The sequence below is a fragment of the Scyliorhinus canicula genome, chromosome 2 (genome assembly GCF_902713615.1).
Source record: "Scyliorhinus canicula chromosome 2, sScyCan1.1, whole genome shotgun sequence".
NCBI classification, from domain to species: Eukaryota; Metazoa; Chordata; class Chondrichthyes; order Carcharhiniformes; family Scyliorhinidae; genus Scyliorhinus; species Scyliorhinus canicula.
In genome coordinates this window covers 115,602,135-115,624,911 of record NC_052147.1, presented here as the reverse complement: position 1 = coordinate 115,624,911, position 22,777 = coordinate 115,602,135, and the positions used below count along the sequence as shown (strand labels likewise).

General features: G+C 49.7%; 1 protein-coding gene across 22 annotated transcripts in view; it reads right to left on the bottom strand.

Annotated features, from left to right (window-relative positions):
- LOC119957355 (gephyrin) overlaps positions 1–22,777 on the bottom strand; it is a 671,364-nt gene that overhangs the window by 34,637 nt on the left and 613,950 nt on the right. For all 22 annotated transcript variants that reach the window (XM_038785368.1, XM_038785379.1, XM_038785283.1 and 19 more), the window contains one exon: positions 12,680–12,767. In XM_038785368.1, coding sequence (XP_038641296.1) covers positions 12,680–12,767 — 88 coding nt within the window. The remainder of the gene's footprint in view (positions 1–12,679; positions 12,768–22,777) is intronic.

Below are 22,777 nucleotides of genomic sequence, written 5' to 3'. Positions count from 1 at the left end.
TGGATCAGCCGCTGTCTTGCAGTGAATTTGCATCAGTCGTGCATCCGTAGCTGGCAAATGGGAGGCTGCAAACTGGACGTGAGCATCTATTTGGCAAATGAAGCCGTCATTATCACACGGAGTTGTGATCACCTTGAGAGGGTATCGGCAACGGCAAGGTCCTTGCCAGGGGTATAGATCAGTTGAAAGTCGTACCTGCGCAGCTTGAGTAAGATACGCTGGAGGCGAGGCGTCATGTCATTCAAGTCCTTTTTGATAATATTTACAAGGGGGCGGTGGTCTGTTTCAACCGTGAACTGCGGAAGCCCATAGATGTAGTCGTGGAACTTCACGACTCCAGTGAGAAGGCCGAAACACTCTTTCTCAATTTGCGCCTAGCGCTGCCCTGTGGGAGTCATCGCCCTTGACGCATACGCAACGGGGGCCCATGATGAGGCCTCGTCTCGTTGCAGGAGCAATGCCCGACTGACTGGCATCAGTAGAGATTTTGGTCTCTTTTGTCGGGTCGAAAAAAGCCAACACTGGGGCCGTGGAAAGCTTGGCCTTCAGCTCCTGCCATTCACGCTGGTGAGCAGGGAGCCAGCGGAAATCTGTGGTTTTGCGAATCAGGTCTCTGAGGGCCGTGGTGTGTGAGGCGAGATTCGGGATGAACTTCCCGAGGAAATTCACCATACGCTGGAACCGGAGGACCGCTTTCTTGTCCTCGGGCGTCTTCATGGACGTGATTGATGCAATCTTGGCCTCATCTGGACGCACCCCCTGGTGGGAGATGTGATCCTCCAGAAACTTGATACTTGACTGGCCGAAGGAGCATTTGGCCCTATTGAGGCGGAGGCCTTGTTCGTGGATGCGCCTGAAAACACGCTGAAGGCGGGCAATGTGTTCCTGCGGGGTGGTTGACCAGATAATAATGTTGTCGACATATACCCGGACGCCGTCGATCCCCTCCATCATCTGCTCCATGATCCGGTGGAACATTTCGGACACAGAGATGATGCCGAATGGCATCCGGTTGTAGCAGAACCTGCCAAAGGGTGTGTTGAACGTACACAGCTTCCTGCTTGACTCATCTAGTTGGATCTGCCAGAAACCCTTCAAGGCATCCAGTTTTGAGAATAGTTTGGCGTGGGCCATCTTGGACGTGAGCTCCTCAAATTTCGGAATCGGGTAGTGCTCCCGCATGATATTCTGATTCAGATCTTTAGGATCAATACAGATCCGCAGCTCGCCGGACGGCTTCTTGACGCAGACCATGGAGCTTACCCAGTCTGTGGGTTCCGTGACCCTAAAAATTACTCCTTGGTCCTGGAGTTGTTGCTTGAGGCGGTCCCTGAGGGGCGCTGGGACTCTGCGAGGTGCGTGAACGACAGGCGTGGCGTTGGGCTTGAGTAAGATTTTGTACGTGTAAGGGAGTGCGCCCATGCCTTCGGCAACATCATGGTATTGTTGGATGATGGAGTCGAGTTGCGCCCTGAAGTCTGTGTCAGAGGATGCAGACACATCGCTTGAAGAGAGAGAGTGTACTCTCTGCACTAAGTGGAGCAGCTTGCATGCCTGTGCACCAAGCAAGGAGGCTTCTGAGGCAGCAACAACCTCGAACGGGAGAATGACTGTGTGAGCACGATGTGTCACCTCAAGGCAGCAGGAGCCGCTGGCGGCAATGGCATTGCCATTGAGTTCCAGCAATTTACACGCAGATGGCAGGACAGCAGGCTGTACGCAGAGCTTGCGAAAATCAGATGACGTGATGAGATTGGCAGAAGCGCCAGTGTCCAGGCCGAACCTGACAGGGGACCGGTTGACCGTAAGGGTGGCACACCACTCATCATCCTGGCTGACGCTGTGGACGTGGATGGGTTCAGTGCCACAGTTGGGGGACATCCAGTTCGCAGTAACGACGCCGATTTGGAACGGGACCTGTGGGTCATTGCAGGCACAGTCAGAATCAAGGTCTAGAGTAGGTTCATTGATGGCAGGCTGGATAGCCCTGACGTCTCTGTGGGGCTGGGTGGACCTTCGAAAAGCAGTAGGCATGGAAGATCTGCACATTGCAGCGTAGTGGCCTCGTTTGCCACACTGCAGGCAGCGTCGGGACTTCGCGGGACATTGCTGCTTTAAGTGGGCAGAGCCGCAGTTGCCGCACGCCGGAACGTTCATCGCGCCACCGCGCATGTGCGGGGCAATCCAGCGTAGAGCACGCCTGCGCGAAGCGGTCCATGACGTCAGCACGCTCGCTGCGTGTAAGCGCGGGACTCCGCAAAAAGCGCGCGAAATGGCCGCCATCGTTCAGATCCAGAGCCTGAAAAAATGTATTCATTTGGACCCGTTCTGCCTCATAGGGGGCTTGCCGCGCTGTTTCAGCAGCCTGCATGCAGGAATAACGCGTGGAGGCATGTTCATGAAGCACACAGGTCTCAATGGCCGTGGAGAGAGTGAGCTGCTTTACTTTTAGTAGCTGCTGGCGCAGGGGCTCAGATTGAACACCAAAAACAATCTGGTCATGGAGCATGGAGTCAGAGGTGGACCCGTAGTTGCAGGACTGCGCAAGGACGCGGAGATGGGTAATGAAGGACTGGAAAGGCTCGTCCTTACCCCAAATTCCCTGCTGAAACATGTATCTCTCGAAGCTCTCGTTGACCTCGACCGCGCAGTGGCTGTCGAACTTCGGAATTATGGTCTTGAACTTCGATTTGTCCTCCCCCTCATCGAAGGTGAGCGAGTTGTAAATGTGCAGAGCGTGGTCACCGGCTGTGAAGAGGAAGAGAGCAATCTTCCGTGCGTCCGAGGCAGCTTCCAGGTCCCTGTCTTCGAGGTACAGCTGGAAGCGCTGTTTGAAAAGTTTCCAGTTCGAGCCCAGATTCCCTGCAATGCGGAGAGGTGGGCGCGGGTGAACAGAGTCCATTCTGTAGGATGGCACGAGACTGGTGGAAGGCAGATCATTGAAAGGTAGGTCTCAGAAGCGCGGGCATTCCTCAACTCCTGGTATCATGAAGTGTTGGCTAGTGTAGACTTGAGTGATGAACAGACACCTCCAACACCGATGAAGGTTCAACTCAATTTTATTAACTACTTCTAACTAACTAACACACGATGACTGTGGGTCTAAATGATGCTAACTTAAACTAGAGACCTAAGCCTTGTCCGAACCAGTTGATTCTCTCAGCACGTGGTGTAAGTCTGTGCTGGGCTGGGTGAGTTCTTGTTACACTCAGAGGTAGCACCCAGAATGAGCGGGAACCGTGGTGCCCTCTGCCTTTATAGTGTGTGTATTCTAACTGGTGATTGGCTGTGGTGTTTGTACATGTTGATTGGTCCCTGTGTGTGTCCATCAGTGTGTGCCTGCACCATGATATATTGGTGTATATTATGACAGGTATAGTTCGCCGGGGACCCAGATCACCGCATGCAATGGTTGCCGACTCTCGAGAAGGATCGGCTCATCCTGGCCGTTGTCATGTGCACCACTTTGAATTGGATTAGGTTTAGTCTAGCGCATGACGAGGAAGCATTAATCTCACACAGTGCCTCCTTCCAAAGCCCCCCTGCATTACCTCCCCTAGTTCCTCCTCCTATTTTAGCTGAATATTTTCCACTGATGCATTCTTTTTGGTCAGTGCTGCATAGATATCAGAGATCTTGCCTTCCCAATCTCGCCCTCCGATAAGAGCCTATCCTATAGTCCTGGAGGAAACAACATTGGGAACAAACTCACCTCCTTTCTCAGAAAGGCCCTAATCTAAAGATGTCTGAACCTATTTCAGTTTGGCAACTGGTAAACCTCTGCAAGCTCCAACAAATTTGCAAATTTCCACCCCACAGACAGGTCCTCAAAACATCTAATTCTCAGCTGGTCTCATTCCCCAAACCTAGCGTCTAGTCCCGCCAGGATAATTATGTGGTTTTCGCAAATCAGTGCCTTCCTATTAGGCCCTCCATCCCAAAGTGCTGCCGGCACTGATTCCACAGCCGTGTAGAGATCACTACTGGATTCGATGAATATCTATTTGACGAGAATGGCAGAGGTGCCAAAACCAGTGCCCTCAAGGTGGTTCCCTTACATGAGGCTTCCTCCATCCACTTCTGGACTATGGCAATGTTTGCAGCCCAGTAATAATTTTGTAAATTTGGGAGCGGCAGGCTTCCTCTTTGTCTATCTCACTCCAGGACAGCCTCTTGGTTTGAGGAATCTTTCTCCCCCACACAAAGCCCAAGATCAACTTATTAACCTTCTTAAAGAACGATTTAGGCAAGAAAATTGGGAGACTCTGGAATTTTGGCAGAACCACCAATTCTACAGTCTGAACTCTCCCTGTTAATGCCAGTTACACATCCCATCTCCAGACGTCCTCCCTCAGCTTCTCCACGATTCTTCCAAATTTAACTTAGTAGTTGGGTCCAGTCTCTTGCCGCATGTATCCCCAGATATAGGAAACTCGACCTCACCAGCCAGAACGGAAGCTTACTCAAACTACCCTCCTGCCCGCTGGTGCTCATCCGGAACACCTCACTTTTAGCCAAATTGAGCTTCCATCCCGAGAAGGTGCCAAACTCTTTCAGAATCTCCATTATCCTTCGGGGCCTTGTACAATAATCTGACCCAGTCTACAAACCCCTGTCCAAACCCAAACCTTTCCAATACATCAAAGCAAGTACACCCACTCCACCTGATCAAACGCCTTCTTCACATCCAAAAGACACCACCACTTTAATTTCCTTCCCGCATCATGATCACATTCAATCGACTCTGTACATTTGTTGATAATTGCCTGTCCTGAACAAATCCCTCCTGGTCTTCCCCAACCCATCCGACACACAGCCCTCTATTCGCGAAGCAAAAACCTTTGCCAGAAGTTTCGCGTCAAGGTTCAATAGGTGAGATCGGCTGATAAGACCCACACTGTTTGGGGGTCTTTGTTCTTCATTAGTGGGCAGCACAGTAGCACGTGGATAGCACTGTGGCTTCACAGCACCAGAGTCCCAGGTTCGACTTCCCACTGGATCACTGTCTGTGAGGAGTCTTCTCATTCTCCCCGTGTCTGCGTGGCTTTCCTCCGTGCGCTCCGGTTTCCTCCCACAGTCCAAAGACGTGCAGGTTAAGTGGATTGGCCATGATAAATTGCCCTTAGTGACCAAAAAGGTTAGGAGGGTTATTGGGTTACGATGATAGGGTGGAAGTGAGGGCTTAAGTGGGTCGGTGCAGACTCGATGGGCCTCCTTCTGCACTGTATGTTCTATTAGGATGAGTGAGATAGATGCCTGCAACACGGGGAGGGGAAAGAGCTCACCCTCTTCCAGTTCTTCGTTATACATCCCCATCAACAAGGGACCTAGCAGCGACCAAACCACTTGGCAGGAAATCCGTCTGGGCCCGGGGCTTTCCTGAACTGCACCGTCCCCACACACTCCATCACTTCCCGCAACCATACTGTAGCTCCCAGCTCCTAGGCTCTTGCCTGTTCTACCCTTGGGAACTCCAACTTATCCAGATAGCGTCTTTTTCCTCGTCCCTCAGTGGAGGTTCCATCTGGGATGATTTCTGATAAAAGGTCTCAAAGGTTCCATTAATCTCCTCTGGCTCTGTTACCTCTTTGCATCCCTCATCCCGCAACCTACCTATCTCCCTCACCGCCGCCTGTTTCCCAATTGGTGAGCAAGCATCCTGCTGGCCTTCTCCGCTCTAGCTTTACGCAATCGCCTCACTGCCTTTTCAGTCAAAACCAATCTGAACTCCATTTGGAGCCTCTGTCGCTCCTTAAATAGCGCCTCCTCAGGCCACTCTGAGCATTTTCAATCAACTGTCAAAATCACCTCCATTAATCTTGACTGCTCAGCCCGCTCCACCTTCAGCCTATGCACTTTCAGTGCCTCCCACAACATACCCACCCGTCGTTCTGGTCAACACAATTACGAATAGCCCCCTCTATCCTCTCCCTTTATCTGAAAGAAGTCCTCCATCCATCCTCCACTGGGACCTTTGGGAGGAATCCCTCTCTACCCATAGATCCACCCAATGGGGTGGGTAATCAGCCATCACAATCGCCGAGTATTCAGCCCCAGCCACTTGTGTCATCTATGTCTTGTCCAAAACAAAGAACTGTATCTGGGAATAGCCCTTGTGGACATCCCCCCTCCTCAAGAATCAATCTGTGAGTATCCAAATCAGGGATCTTTGCTAGAACTCGCCTCATGCATTCTACATCATCCTAGTTTGGGACATAGATGTTTCCCAGCACCACTGAGAGACCTTCCAACCTCCCACTCAACAGCTCAAATCTACAACCCGGATCGGTCAAAATCTTCCCTGCTGCTAAAGTCACCTTCTTGCTCATCAACACAGCGACCCCTCTCTTCTTCATGTCAAGCCTCGAGTGGAAGACCTGACCCACCCAGCCCTTCCTTAGTCTCGTCTGATCTGCCACTTTCAAATGAGCTTCCTGTAGGAATATTATGTCTGCCGTTAGATTCTTCAAATTTACAAACATGGGCAACCTCTTAACAGGTGCATTTAGTCCTCAAACATTCCAAGTCACCAACTCACCTAAAATCAGCTATATTTCTGTCTTAGCCGTTGTTCTGTCAGGTCGTTGTTTGCACCCAATGGAACCTCCAAAAAGGCGTCCACAGCCATCGACTCTTATACATCTGCACCCGAACGGTAGGCTCAATGTCAGTCCTCCCAGCCTACCCCCTCCCTCCTCTCCACAATCTAAGCCAAAGAAAGAAAATAACTATACCCCTCTCTCCATCTCGCCCCCCACATCTCTTCCGTTTGGCAGCTTTCCCATTAGTATGGTGGACCCCATATGAGGACCTCACCTTCCCCAATCCCACCTCACCACCCCCACACTCAACTGATCATAAACTCTGTCCCGCCCTCCACATCTCCCCCTGTACACACGCAAACCCAGAACAAACAACTCCCAACATTAGAAAAAAACAGGGAGGAGAATAAAAAAAGAGGAAAAGAGAAACACAAATAAACAACAGCCGAACTAGCAACAGCAAAACCCAAACCCAGTCAAATGGATTTACAAATTCCCGATCCTGTGGTCACCCAAACGCTTATTCGTTTCTTCTGGAGCATCCATGTAAAACTCCCGACTTCAGCTTCTTCGGACTTTCTGTCACTAAGGTACATTCCGCTACCAACGAGGCCAGCCAGTTCTCATAATCGGCCACAGACTCCATTTTTTCCAGCGACGCTCCCTGTGATTCAGGATTTTGCTCCATCCTTCCCGGATCGGATCCGTAACCCTGGCCAGATCTTCTGAGGTTGCAATTCTATTTTTTTTGAACTCTCATGTTAAAGTGTCGACCACTAGGCCGACCAATGTGCCAGAAGCACTGCCTCGGAGCCCGCTGCCATCTCGCCTTCAACTGCGCTCCCGGCCTCCCTTTTTTATGCTCACCTTGGTTGGGTGAGTAACGGGCATATGATGAGAAGAATCTTAAAAAATTTTTTTTTGAGTACCCAATTATTTTTTCCAATTAAGGGGCAATTTAGCGTGGCCAATCCACCTATCCTGCACATCTTTTGGGTTGTGGGGGCGAAACCCACGCAGACACGGGGAGAATGTGCAAACTCAACACGGACAGTGACCCAGGGCCGGGATGCGAACCCGGGTCCTCAGCACCGTAGGCGACAATGCTAACCACTGTGCCACCGTGCTGCCCTGAGAAGAATCTTTCACCACTCACATTTTGCTGCTGAATCCAGCCTCGTTCAGCCACCTAATCAGGTGCATCAGGACGTTGTCTCGCCCGGGAGCCACCTGTGCGCTACTGTCTAAGGCGTGGTTGCCACTGGAATTCCGAATGTTAAGATTTATGATATTCGGCCAAGAAATTGTGCTCAGGTGGACAGGATAACTCTCAAAGGTTAGAGTTTCAGTTCAATAATAACATTAATTTTTTGAACTAAGCATTTGACAATCGGGTTTAATTTGCAAAGACGTGGGTATTAAGTTGCGACAGTTACGGAAATGATTCATCCCATAGGTACTCATTCAAAAGCTCCTTAATTGTGGACTGAATTGGACTGTGTTTACCCCTGTAGCAGCATCACTCTTTGCCACCTGTTTGCTGATAAATGTGTTGCCAGGGAAATCGGTCTGCTTTCAAATGCAAGGGGGACTTCATCCAAATTGAGGCTGGGAAGAATGGCATGGTGCCTTCATCTGGTTTTACAAAAATCTGGGTATGCACTATCTGAAGCGCCGACTCACACAACCTAAAGATGTGCAGTGATGAATCGGCTTCACTGGAGGGCCACTTGTCCTGAAGAATTCAAGTGGGCCTGGCAAAACAATGGTGTGTAAGATAACTTAAGGCAGGGCAGTGGTGGTATCCAGCTGAAGTCACAGAATCATAGAATCCATACAGTAGAGAAGGAAGTCATTCAGCCCATTGGGTCTGCAATGATCCTCTGGAGAGCCCTACCCTATCCCCGTAACCCAATAACCCCACCTAACCTTTTGGACACTAAGGGGCAATTTAGTATAGCCAATCCACCTAACCTGCACATCTTTGGACTGTGGGAGGAAACTGGAGCACCCGGAGGAAACCCATGCAGATGTGGGGAGAAAATGGGAACTCCACACAGACACCCAAGGTCAGAATTGAACTTGGGTCCTTGGCACTGTGTGGCAGCAGTGCTAACCAATGTGCCACCCCTAACCCAATCATCTATCCAATCCCCTATCCCACCGTCAATCCCAAAATGGCAACAGCTACAACTTGCTATTATTCTTCCTGTTTTCAAAATTCCCCTTTATTTTGATTATTCAGTCATCACCCCAACCTCTTTTCCCTCTTCCACTTGGTCCACCATTTTTGGTATTGTTTGCAATTAAATTCTTTATATGGGCAATACTACAGAAATATAGAAAGGGGCAACTGGTTCTTGTCTGAGAGCTAGTTATTTCAGCATTTTATTCCACAATATGAATGGCTGCACAGTAGAATTTTACAAGTCAGGCAGAATTCTGATCGTTGTTCAACCAAATAAGACGCATTTTTAACAAAACAGATTTGTTTGTCAATATTTAAACGGTTGCTTTGTGTAATATTTCAACTCGCTTATCTTCTAACCTGCAGCAAGTGCACGCGGAAGATTAAAATGCAAAGGAATAGAGGGGCTTTCCCAGAATATTTAAAATGAAGAAAGATAACCCATTGCCTGTAGATAAATAACCTTTCCCACTCAATAACAGCTGATAAGTCTCCTAAATTTTATGGTGGAAATAGATGAGAAAGTGCTGATAATTTTACACACTAAAACCTGCCTTGAGCTACTTTGAACCCGTGGACAGAAACAATGCACAAACAGTGGTTATCAATGTACAAATGCAAATCAAATGCTCATTGTACCAAGGATGTGTTGACAGGTATGACTAATAAGAAGAGTAATCTTTTAGTGAGGCTTATCTCCGTGGACTCAGGCATGAGTGTTGGATGGATGTGAAAAGACGGCTGCTTGTCATACTCAGCAAAGGGGATGCATTACAATCAGTCACGTTGTATTCTTCAAAGCTGTTTCGATATTCATGGGCCATTTATGAATTAGTTTGTCAGACAATGATTCGTTCCCTAATAAAATTTAGAAAGGACTTTTGTGTTGTATTTGACGGTAGTGTAATACAGGAAAAATAATTATTATATCGCAATCTGAGAATTACTCTGTAAACATCGTGTACCTGGATTAACTGCTTTTGCCCACAGAGACAACATAAAAGTCCCCGTAAATGCAGGTGAGTTACTGATAATACTACTCCATTTCTAGCATGGTAAAAGCTTACAATGGGATTTCTAGTTTGGCTCTTCATTTGGTGAATCCCTGAGACGCTCAGTGGTGAAATGAGGTGCCTGCCGGCAACAGATCTTACTGGACAGGTTGATGTGATGTGTTCCATGATCTGGAACTCATGGCCACAATTGCACTTCAAGTTGTCCCACACCTTACACTGAAGCAGGTGGCTCCTTCAGCAATGTCCTGAGTGGTTTCGGTTGAACGCTTTTCACAGTCCTTGAAGAAGGTCGCAGCCATTCACTTTTTCTATTGGGTCAATAATGAGCGTCTATTGATCCTATTCATTGAGATAGTGGGTTGATATCAACTACATGAAGATGAGCTTTTTTCCAGAATGGCCGGCTCCATTTTAAGCATTTTCTTAGCGGGTAGTCCAAATGTTTGTGAATGAAAAGGTCTGTGGGGATCATGACTTTTTCCATCCCACAGAGAACGATGGTGTCTTAAGGAATGGGAAGTGGGACAACGTGAGGCTCCTAAGGAGACACTCATTTGGAGTGGATACAAACACCCCAACTCTGTCTTTATTGCAACATTTAGCTTCACATCCAGGATCTGTGTGACAGTCATGGGATTATGAGGAAGAGTGGGATTCTGTAGAAGAGTAGATTAGGAGCATTGTTGTGGTGCAAAATGTTCTGACTATGCTCCCCAATGATATTCCAGGTGGTTTGTGAACCAGGTTCATCTTGGTTTTGACTTTCTGTCAGGTGCTAAAGAGATGAGTTAGCCAACCCGAGGGAAAAATCTACATGACCTTGCCCTTCCCAATTTACCTATTACAGGTGCATCCATCCAAGGAAGGAATGATCATCACTCGATCCTTATCGAGACAATGTCCCATCTTCACAATGAGGACATCCACCACCGTCTTATATGAAACTACCCCTATGCTAACTGAAATAAACTCAGAACAGGTCTAGCAACTCAAAGCTGGGCACCCATTAGATGCTGTGGACATCAACAATAGCAGAATTGGATTTCCACTACAATTTGCAACCTCATGGCCTGGCATATCCCTCACTCTACCATAGGCTAAAGCTAGCGGACTGACCTTAGTTCAATCAGGAGTATAAAGAGCATTCTGGGACAACATACCTCCTCCTCCAGGTACCATGTCCTGAGAGGGCATTGGTGACCATGGTCGTTCATTCGATTATGTTCTGCCTGGCAAAATACTGCAGTGGTTTGCCATTGCCTTTCCGGAAAATGAGGTGCCAACCTTGTGATGCAACAACACAGGACTACAAGCATAGTAAATAGCGGAAGCAGCATTTTATAGACTGAGCTAAACTGGCCTGCAACAAACAGATCAGATCAAACCTCTGCAGTCTTCCATATCCAGTCATGAATGGTGGTGGGTAATTAAACAACTCAAGCTCCATGGACACTCCTATTCTCGACAAATACAAAAGACAAGGCTGAAGTGTTCACAATTATCTTGATGCCAATTCCAAGTAGATGATCCACCCTGTCCTGCCTCGGGGGTCTCCAGCATTATCGAGGTATGGTCAACCAATTCAATTCACTCCACATGGTATCAAGAAACAGCTGAGCACAATGGATAAACAAAGGCCATGGGCCCTGACAACCTTTCCGCTGAGTACTGAAGGTGCTCCCAAACTATTCAGGCCTCAAAAGACTGAGTGGAAAATTGTCCAGGATTGTATCCTGTGGTCAATTGCTGTTCCATCAGCCTACTCTCAATCATCAGCAAAGTAATGGAAGATATCAACAACAATGTTAGCAAACTGCACTTATTATTTATGCACATGCTCACTGTTGCTTACTTTGGGTTCTGCCAGGTTGCTCACCTCTAATACTCTCCACTTGGCTGGATGAGTGCAGCTCCAACAACAGTCAAGAAGCTCGAACACCATCCAGTTCAATGCAGTCCACTTGAATGGTACCCCACTAGTGTAAACATTAACTCCTTCCACCAGTGACACACAATGGCAGCAGTATGTACCATCTCCAAGATGCACTGTAGCAACTCACCAACTTTGACAGCACCGTCGAAACCCACAACCTCTATCACCCATAAGGGCAGGAGCAGGAGATACATGAGAATGTCACCACCCGCAAGTTCCCCTCTAAGCCACACACCCCATCTTGATTTGAAAAATGATTGCCTTTCCTTCATCGATCTGGGTCAAATTCCTGTCAGTATCTTCACCACATGGACTTCAGTGGTTCAAGATGGCAACTCACCAGCACCTTCTAAAGGGCAATGAGGGATGGGCAATGAACATTGGCTTGGCCAGTGATGTCCACATCCTATGGTTGAAATTTCAAATATGACATTCCCATATTTGGCTCATTTGTTTCTCCTTGTGTCCGTTATCCTTCAATCTTATATTCTTTGTCTGAATTCACATTTCCTGGTATTTTTCTTTTGAAAAACATTTTATTAAAGGCATTTATGATTTTATAACAACAATTACAAATATAAACATAACTCAGTAAATAACCTCCCCCCAACCAACAACCATACCCAGCCAACATGGCTTACACACACAGTTCCCCAGTCCATCCTCCTCCACTCGCTGGTCTCGCCTAAACTAAACTAAACTATCTCCCCCTACCCCCCTCATTCCCTAATCCCCCACCCCCCAATTATTTTATCTGCCAACAGTTTAATTTTCCCCAGAGAAGTCGATAAACGGCTGCCACCTCTGGACGAACCCACATTTCCTGGTATTTTAATAATTTATCTCTTAAGTAATATACTACAGGCTATTGAAAGGGCCTCAAAGTAGGAGCATTCTAATTCTACTGATTTAAGAGGAAGCATGACTGTGCACACACCGACCATTCCATGCATATCCAATACAATTCACAAGATATGTCGCTACATTTCAAGGTGATTACCTTTTCTCCCATGGATACACCCCCTGAAGTAATGATGATATCAGCACGACTTATCCCTTCATTGAGAGCATTCAGCAGGTCATCGGGGCTACAAATCAAACAAACATAGCCATTGAACAGTAATCAAAAACCTTCAAAAGCTATGAGAAGCTAAACTTGAATAATTGTTTATGAAGACAGCAAAGGTTGCATCATCCTGTCATATCCAATGCAAATATATATTGGATGAGCCACAATTGTTTCCTGATTACTGCTGACTAAACTAATGCCACCCACTTTGGTCCAGTATCACCTGTGTACCTCTGATCCTGGCCCCATCACAATGTCGGGCTAAAACCTGGGTGCAGAATTTTGGTGCACTGCTCAATTATGCGCTCAATCCATCTTCCCGTCAACCTGTTCTTTTACCAGCATTACTTATTCTCCACTCTTGGTTGAAAAAAGCTGCTTAAGCATTTAGCACCATGAGCCTCAGCCGTTAATGGTGCTTAAAAGAACATACTTGTTCACTAGGTAGGCTTCTCCACACTTGACTTGATCCAGTGAAAGATAAATATCAGAGGGGCAGTGGCTGAGGCTGTTAAGGTAAAGAAAACTGGTCCCGATTTAATGGTAGTTTAATTCTTTAATTTATTTTCAAATCAATTTTCTAAACTCCTTTTGAAAAGCAAAGTGGAAATCTTTGTTTCATTGCGGTTTAAGCTTTATTTGGGCCAAATGAAATCTGAAAAGCACTGAATTATTTGTTTTCTTTTTGGCAATGCCAAGGTACATAAGTAATTCTGTACACAGTCCAGGATGAAGATGGGGGCAAGGAGTGTTAGCAACTTGAACGTGTTTGTGATTCTAACGCACAGTCAGCTATGCATTACCCCATAAATCCTTTTTATGAATATATCATGATGGGATCAGGATCAAAGAGAGTCAATATTTTATATCTGGTAAATAATTAAAGATAAATGAATGTGCTATGATGACAATATGACTGCACATTGGCATGAAATGTCTTTATTGAAAAATACATTGAATGGTGAAGATTGGACCGTAAACCAGTAAAAGTCTGGTACTAATATTGCAAGAGATGCAGAAATAGGGCAGCATGGTGGTGCAGTGGTTAGCACTGCTGCCTCACAGCGCTGAGGCCCCGGGTTCGAATCCCGGCCTCAGGTCACTGTCTGTGTGGAGTTTGCACATTCTCCCCCGTGACTGCGTGGGTCTCACCCCTACAACCCAAAGATGTGCAGGGTAGGTGGATTGGCCACGCTAAATTGTGCCTGAATTAGGAAAAAAAAATAATTGGGTATTCTAAATTTATTTTTAAAAAGAGATGCAGAAATAAAGTAGTTCCACAAGCCAATCCCAAGGGTGAATGAACTGGAATCTACTGCCACCTGGTGAAATATTTGTTTATTCTGCATCCGGTACTGTTTGCAATTTTGAACTGGGGTGTAACAGGCAACTGACGAGAAGATATTTTCACGTGAGCACAACTTTTCTTCAGTATAAACTCCAACTTTCAGGGAGTGTGAAGGCATTTCACAAAAAAAACGTGAAAATAATGGAAATAGCTGATTGAAAAGCTTCAATTTTGTCACCTGAATATCTTGATTAAGGCTTTTTGTCAAAGTATAGATACCTGTTCCTGATAGTTTTACACTTGCAAAATATACATTTACAGATTTATTTTCGGAATTTAAATTCAGAATTCAAACCTCACGCTCCACATAATGTAGTGAAATATATTTGCAGATGCTGGATTTCTGTGTGGTGAACAAATTTAAATCTCTCACAAAAATAAGACATTCCCAAAGAATATTGATTCACTGCCTGACTGGAAACAATTCAAAATCGGAAACAAATCATGCTAATTTAACCGGACACATAAGTGAAATGATTCAGATTTGCAACCACCAATAACGCAGCGTGCACACTAATTTGATGTCAGGTATTGATAGTCACGGGGAGAAAAAGACAACCATTGTTTTACTAAGTTATTACACTACTTGAAACATAAATGTGCCATTTTTGATATAAAACCTATTCCCTGAACATCAGAAAGATTAGAAGTCTCGGGCCATTGGTCTGCAAAAAATGCCAACAAAGCTAAAATACCAGTGCATAAAATACCTGTGCACTCTGAGGACTGAGGCACAGAAGAATATAAACTCATCCAGCAACAATAACCTAACATTAATCACTAAAGATGCACCCCCACAAGTACTAGAAACATAGAAGCATAAAACATAGGAGCAGGAGGCGGCCATTTGGCCCCTCGAGCCTGTTCCGGCATTCATTAGGATCATGGCTGATCATCCAACTCAATAGCCTGATCCCGCCTTTCCCCCATATCCTTTGATCCCCTTTGCTCCAAGTGCTATCGCTAACTGCATCTTAAAAACGGCTGGATTCCCCATTCCAGAGACGAAGGCCGGGATTCTGCAATATGGCGGCTAAGTGTTGACGCCAGCATAAACACCGGACTGTTTCACGCCGGCGTTAACGGGCCTCCTGGCCCAGCGATTCCATGGCGCACAGGGGACCAGCACGGTGCCGGAGTGCTGCACGTAGCGCCGTCGCCGATATGTGGTCCTGCGCTGCCATCCGGGGGTCCGTGCATGTGCGCGGCAGCTGCCTCTGTCCCAGGCCTGCGCAACATGGCGGAGCCACACAGCGGCCGGCGCGGAAGAAGGTTGCCCCCCCCCCCCCCCCCCCCCCCCCGGATCGCGAGTTCCTGCCGATTGGTGGACCCCGATTGTGGGTCTGGCTGTCATGGAGGCACCCCTCCCCCACCTCCCGGAGTCTGTCCCCCACCCCCCCACCAGGAAAGCCACTGCGGCCGTGTGCCCGAGCTCCCGCTGGGTGGAGCCATGTTAGAACCACGCTGGTGGGAACTCGGCCAGTCAACCACGGAGAATCGCCGTAGGGGCCTCTTTCAATGGCCCCCGACTGGCACCCGGGCTCGGAGAATCCCAGCCCCAGTGTTGATGTTGGGGCAGGATTCGTAGAGTTCTACGACAGCAGAAATGGCGCTGCACCTGGACCGATTCAATGACCTTTAAGGGGCTAGCACTGGTGCCACATGGAACACAGTCAATTCCAATGAGAAACGGTGCCAGATTGGCACTCAGGAGCCTGACAAGCTGCAGCCGCATATACACACTTCACTCCCCACATGCACCATTCCAGTCAAAAAAATGGCAGTAAGATGCACGGTCCCGAGGCTTCCACGGACCTGTTGGCCTCCTGGAAGCTGTGGAGGAGAAGTGGGCAACCCTGCATCCCAGGGTGGGAAGAAGGCCTGAAGCCGCCGCCATTCACCAGGCCTGGACACAGGTGGCAGAGGTGGCCAGCGCCATGGGCAACACCGTGCGGACTGGCCAGCAGTGCAGGAAAAAAACTGCACAGAGTCCTCAGGGTGGCCAAGGTGAGTGGGCAGCACTGTGCCCCTGGCACCAACCCCTGTCCCACATACCTGTAACCCTACCCATCCACCCCCACCCCCCACCTGGAGGGTGGCCGAACACCCACCCTGCACCACATGCTGGGACCCATACTGGTTGCCACTACCCCGCTGCACCACACCAACACGCCCTCCCCAATCCCCAATCCCCAATCCCCAACCCCCTCCCAACACAGCTCCTTTCCCCACAACCCCCCTCCTAACACACCCACTTCCCCCAGAACCACCCCCCCCCCCCCCCCCCCCCCCCCCCGCCAACACACCCTCACTCCCTCCCGGCCTGCGATGCAATCATGTGTCTTGTCTAATGTCTTGCAGGAGCTGCAGGTGATGGGGCGGGTCCTTCTGGTGTCCCCCGACCCCGGCCCCAGCCAGAACACCAGGTGCTGGGCAGCGATGAGGACAGCATCGACCCACATCTCAGGACACCCTGGAGCTCACGTACGGGGATGACACTGATTTCCCATCACAGCTGTCTCCCTCCACCACCCCAGAGTGGTTGGGCATCACCTTGGTTGGGTATGTTTGTGAAGAGGCTCCTGGGACACTATCTGCTGTGCACCGCATACATGCTCCGGTTCAGCAGGTGGAGGTAGGAACTCCTGAGGGGGTGCGTGGTTGGAGGCAGGCCGACCCCAGACACTAGCTGCCGTCTAGATGGGTTTCAGGCTTCTGGAACGGACAGTCCATCGATTGTGGAGATGCAGTCGCAGAGTCAGGGATTACATGAGGGGTTCTTGGCAAGCATTCAGTAACTGCAGGTGCAGTTAGAAGAGTCCAACCGCATGCAGGAGCGCCATGCGTGCCAACAGTGCACAGGTGGCATCTGCGGTGGAGGCCTGAGGAGCGAATATTTCAGCAATGGATCAGCACGTCCATGGCCTGAGGCATTCTGTGCAGGCGCTGGCCAAGGACGAGGACAGGGCTGCCCTCTCACAGGCAGCCGTGTGCCAAGGCCACAAGGACATTGCAGCAGCCCTCCTGAGCACGGCCCAGTCACAGCGGGCCATGGCTCAGAATGTGTGGCATTGCTCAGGTGCTGGAGAGAGGTGGCCCAGTCGCAGAGGGAGATGGTGCAGTCACTGGCTGATGTGGTACAATGGCAGCGTGATGTGGTGCAGTCCCAGATGGAAGTGGCCCATTCCCTGTGCTCCATGGCTGCGAGCATGCAGACCCTGGTCGAGACTGCAGCGGGCCTCCAGGACTGGCAGGGGGCCTCAGGGGTTAGCTCTGCTTCCACACTCCGTCCTACAGAGGAGCCCAGGCCATTGGGCACCCCAACAGTGGAAGAGGTGATGGGTAATGAGGCCAGGCTGGTGACTCCCGCAGAGGAGGTGCCGGAACACCGCAGCACCTCGGACTACCTTCCCCCCCTCCCCCACAATCCCCCCTCCTGTCCCTGGCGAATCACATGGCAGCAGGCAGAACAGGGTAACACCACGTCACCTGGGAAACCCGGGCAGCAGCCAGTCCCATCCAGGCCTGTTCACCCCAGCCACAGTGGACCAGGTCACAGGGTGGGAATCACAGCAGGCCGCCTCCACTCCTGCTGTACCACCTGAGCATAGCGTTAGAGCCCATTAGGCCAGAAAATAGTCACCAGTTAAGTTGACATGGCTGTTGGGCACTGTTTAGCCCTGCACCCGTGTCAACTTAACTGGTGTCTATTTTTCTGGCGATGTTGTGGAGTACGCAGCAGGCAACCACAATGTGGGCACAAATCTGTGTACATGTTTTCACATTAAACACCTGTGCACAATGTTACACACTGACTCGGTGCTCTGTCAAAAGGGTGCGTTGGCCAACGCTGGTCGCAGAGGGGGCGGGGTGGGGGGCGGGAAATGGTCGAATGTTGGGTGTGGGCTTGGCCTAGGGACCGCAGTTCAGCCGGCACTCACTGCTCCAGTGTCCCTTCATGGCACACCCCCCCCCCCCCCCCCCCCCCCTTACCACCACCACCACCCCAGGGAATCGATGGCGCCGTCTGAATAAATGGCCACCTCGTAAGCAGGGATCGCCCAGGTAAATGGTAGGAAGTGCAACCGTGAACAGGAGTCAGAGGTTGTCAAACGATGCGGAGCACCAAACCTCAACCCAGAGCATCATCATGCATCCCATGGACCATACCCGCTGTGACTGCCAACCCAGAGCTCACACTCTGTGGATTCATGGATAGGGTTGCAGACGGGGGTGGGATGCGGTGTCCGTGCCCCTGACCAGTCCCACCACCCCTAGTCAGTGAACCTGGAGGCGATCAGAACGCCCTTCCATATTAGCCCTGGTGCACACATGGTGAGGCCACCAGCAGCTCCCCGGGACCAATGTCCTACCCATCCTTCACCGACCCCCTCCTCCTCCATGCTGCGTGATGTTGTGGAGGACGCAGCAGGCCACCACGATGTCGGCGACCCTCCCATCACTATACTGGAGGGCCCCTTCAATAAGGTCCAGGCACCTGAACCGCATCTTCAAGATGCCAAAGCATCGCTTGATCATGCTCCTGGTCGCAGCAAGGGCACCGTTGTATGGGTCTCACCTGCCACACACCAGCTACACGTTCAACGAGTGGAACCCCTTTAGGTTTGTTAAGAGCGGCCTGCCATCTGCAGGTGCTTGCCGGGGAATATGCATCCCGCCGATCACCCTCTGGACTAGGGGCATCTCAGTGATGGCAGCGAACTCTGCTGCCCGGGTATCCTGGTGGACTCGCTCCACATTGAAATGGATGTATTATGCCAACTGGGCATATAGGGCCTCCATGATGGCACAAATGCACCTGTGCACCGAGATGTCCCGGACAGGTCCTCACTCGGCACCTGGGAGACCCCCGTGGCGTATACGTTCAGGGCAACCGTCACTGTGCCGGTTACCGGGAGCGGGCATCTCCGCCATTCCCTCTTAGCCCCACGGTGCCAGTTGTGCCACTATCAGGTAGATATGTCGTTCAGCCAGAGACTTTGACGGCATGCCCGGCCCGGCAGGTCCTCGAATGACAGGCGCGGCCGGTACACTCGAGGCCTCATGCAGCACCTCCTTTGCACATTGTCCTCCTCCTGGGTGGCCAGCTCTTCATCCTCACCAGCTGCCTCATGTTCCTCTGGTACCGGTTCTGCTGCTACAGCTTCCTCCTCCTTCAGCAGCTCCAGCTCGTACATCCGCAGGGCATCCCCCGGGGTGCGGCGACCAGCAGGAAGGCCACCATTGCTGGTTGAATTCCAAAATCCATTGTCTGCAGAGGGTGAAAGGCCGACATGTTAGCATAGCGAGTACACCATCAGTGCCCGGCCCCTGGGGACATCTGGCTGGCACCTGCCCCTGCTGCTAGGGGTACTATTGGTTGACACTGCCCTTGTTAGCAGTATGCTCCGCGGCCCCCTTCTGGGGCCATCCTGAGGGGGCTACTGTGGCCGTTGCCCTTGGGCGGGCCATGTGATGCTCCGCCAGCAGGTGGCGGTAGATTGGGGGTGGGGGTATGGCGTGGGGGAGGGGGGCAGACGGTGGGGGGTGTGATGCGGGGATAATGGGGGCACCCATATGGCTGGTGGCACGCTGCAGAACCATAGGCCAAGGTGGGTGGTCAGTGGGATGCGCAGCAAAATGGCTGCCTTGCAAGCCCGGCAATGGTGGTCCTGCCTGGACACCACCCCAGTTCTGTGGGGCACCACCCCGGCTCCATGGCACATGCTCCTGTCACTGCCAGTCCCTCCTCCCCGGGCCTTGTCAGGGCCCCCTCCCCACCCCAGCCAACCCAGCCAGTGTTAGGATTGGCAGCACATGGTCGCGCCTCTCCATGTCCCACTTCCTCTCTCTCCATCAGCCATGACACTGGGTCAGGCCCACTAATGATGGTGGCAAATGCCGTTTACTATGTACACGGAGTTGAACTCATTTATGTCACTGTTGAGGCACAAGAGAATTGCGATTTGGTGTGAACCCGGCACGTGGCACCAAAACCGATTCTCCACCAAATCCCCTTTCCCAATTCCGGTGTCGGATGACAGAGAACCCTGCCAAAATGTCTTGGCCTCAACTATTTCTGTGGTAACGAATTCCACAGGCCGACTGACCACTCTCTGGGTGGAGAAATTGCTCCTCATCTCAGTGCTAAATGGTCTAACCCGAATCCTCAGAATGTGACCCCTGGTTCTGGACACACCCACCATCGGGTACATCCTTCCTGTATTTACCCTGTCTGGTCCTGTTACGAGATCCCTCTTCGTTCTTCTGAACTCCAGCGAATATAATCCTAACTGACTCAATCTCTCCTCGTACGTCAGCCCTGTCATCCCAGGAAACAGTCTGGTAAACCTTCTCTGCACTCCCTCAAGAGCAAGGACCACAGGTAAGACCAAAACTGCACAAAATATTCCCGATGTGGTCTCACCATGGTCCTGTATAATTGCAGCAAGACATCCCAGCTCCTGTACTCAAATCCTCTCCCCATGAAGGCCAACATACCATTTGTCTTCTTTAACGCCCGAATGCTTACCTTCAATGACTAGTGTACGAGGACACCTAGGCCTCATTGCGCATGCCCCTCTCCAATCAGATAATAATCTGCCTTCCTGGTTTTGCTATAAAGTGGATAACCTCACATTTATCCAAAGTATGCCATTCATTTGCCAACTCAACTTGTCAATATACATTGTGTTCTGCTGGGTATAAGGAAGACCCTTCACTCAAATCCAGATAGTCCACATATAATTCATTCCCAGAGAGACAAGGGTTTTTTTTTAGAATAAAAGATGCAGTCGATGGTGGTTTTCAGATTTCTCTATCACCAGCCCAGTACACACTGAAGGAACTTGTGAAACGGTTCAAGCTGTGCAGGCTGTGAATACTCATTATATGCTGACACAGTTACCTTGCACTAAACAATCAATTAGACTGGCAGTTGGTGGAACAGCTTGACTTGATAACCAACTTGCTTTGCCAACTGCAAAATTTAACAGTTTACAACTGGTGACTTTTTTTTAAAGACACAGTTCGGGAGATGCTGTTATTTTGAGCTTCCTTGCGTTAACAGAAATCATATCGGTGGGGAGTACAGGGATGTCTTCTGCAGCTGAGTCTGTCCTGGACTTTAAAGGGAACACTCTTCAGGAGCAGGCACTCAATACTGAGATTTTAGCATGTCACTATTATTAGGACCTAGTCCAAATGTAACTTAAAGCTCTGATGAAGCACACCACACAAATAATTCGAATATAGAGTTTGACTAATGGTAATTGCATCTAATTCTGAATAGCTGGCTTCATTAGTGTTCTATAAACATGAGGCATTGCTGAATTGAACCTACATCAGTTTTCACTTTATTGCTGAGTTAGGTGAAAAAGAGGCGTGAGGTGCAGTGGGAAGGAGTTGGTATACGTATATACCAGAACTTAACCGTGGAGTAGGCGAGAAGGCGGGCGGCCCTCAGTCGGGTGAAGGTCGCACTCTACACTCTAAGCTGAGGGAGACCTACAACTAGAAGGATTTCTACTTTGAGATGGTGGAGGCAACAAAGGCATTCGTGAAGACTGAAGGACTGGGATGGCAATGAGAAATGGGACTGGGGTTTAGATTTGTACTGAGGGAAAATGGGTGAAATGCTGTACATAGTTTCATTTCTTGTTTGCTGTTAAAGGATGTTAATTTGTTTTGTATGAGGGATGGGAATGGTTGGGAGTTGGGTTTTCTGATGATGGTTTTCTGGGGCTGGGTCGTGGAGGGGGGAGTAGGGGCGGGGGGGAGGGAGAGAGAGAGAGAGAGTCCCAGCGGGTTAAGATGGAGGAGTGCTCATGCAGGGGGTCAGTGTTGAGGGCGCTGGCAATGGCGCCACTTCCGATCGCCCTCGGCAAGCATTCGATGAGTCCGGTGGTGGTGGCAACTATGAAGAACTGGAGGCAGTTTAGGCAGCACTTTAATCTGGGGGCCGAGTTGGGGAGGATGCCGATTAGGGGGAACCATAGGTTGAAGCCAGGGAGGCTGAATGCGAGGTTTTGGAGGTGGGAGGAGAGGGGGATTAGGGCAGTACAGGATCTGTTCCTGGGGAGGGGGGGGGGGGGGGGGGGGGGGGGGTAGACAATTCATGGGGTTTGTTTATCATGCACTTTCGGGAGTTGGATACCATTGAACATTAAGGGGGGAGGAGGAGAGGGGGGGGGGGGGTTTGGTTTGTTGTTTGATTTTTGTTTTTAAACTTGTTTTGAACTTGCGAGTCCATGTTTTAGGCTGCATATTGGTGGGGTCATTTTTGCTGTTGTTTCTTCATTTTTTTGTTTGTATGGTGAAAATGATGAAAATGTGACAAATAAAAAGGTTTTTAAAAAAATGAGGAAAAGCTGGGGATTTGGGCTTTGGATGTTCAGACATAGGGTGCGATTTTCCCACCATGTTGCACTCGGCGCCGATCACGATACGTTGGGTGCATAACAGGGAGAGGCCAAAAATGGGTTTTGAACCGGGCGCCGAGCTGCACGTGATAAACCCAACGCGCTACACCCGACATGATCTGGATCATACCAGCGAGGGCGTGATCCAGATCGCATATTTAAATGAATAATTAAGCTAATTTAAATATGTGCAGTCCGGTTGAGGCCGTATTCACTGGCGAGGCCTGACGTCGATGTGAATTACTAATGGTCTCCAAAACT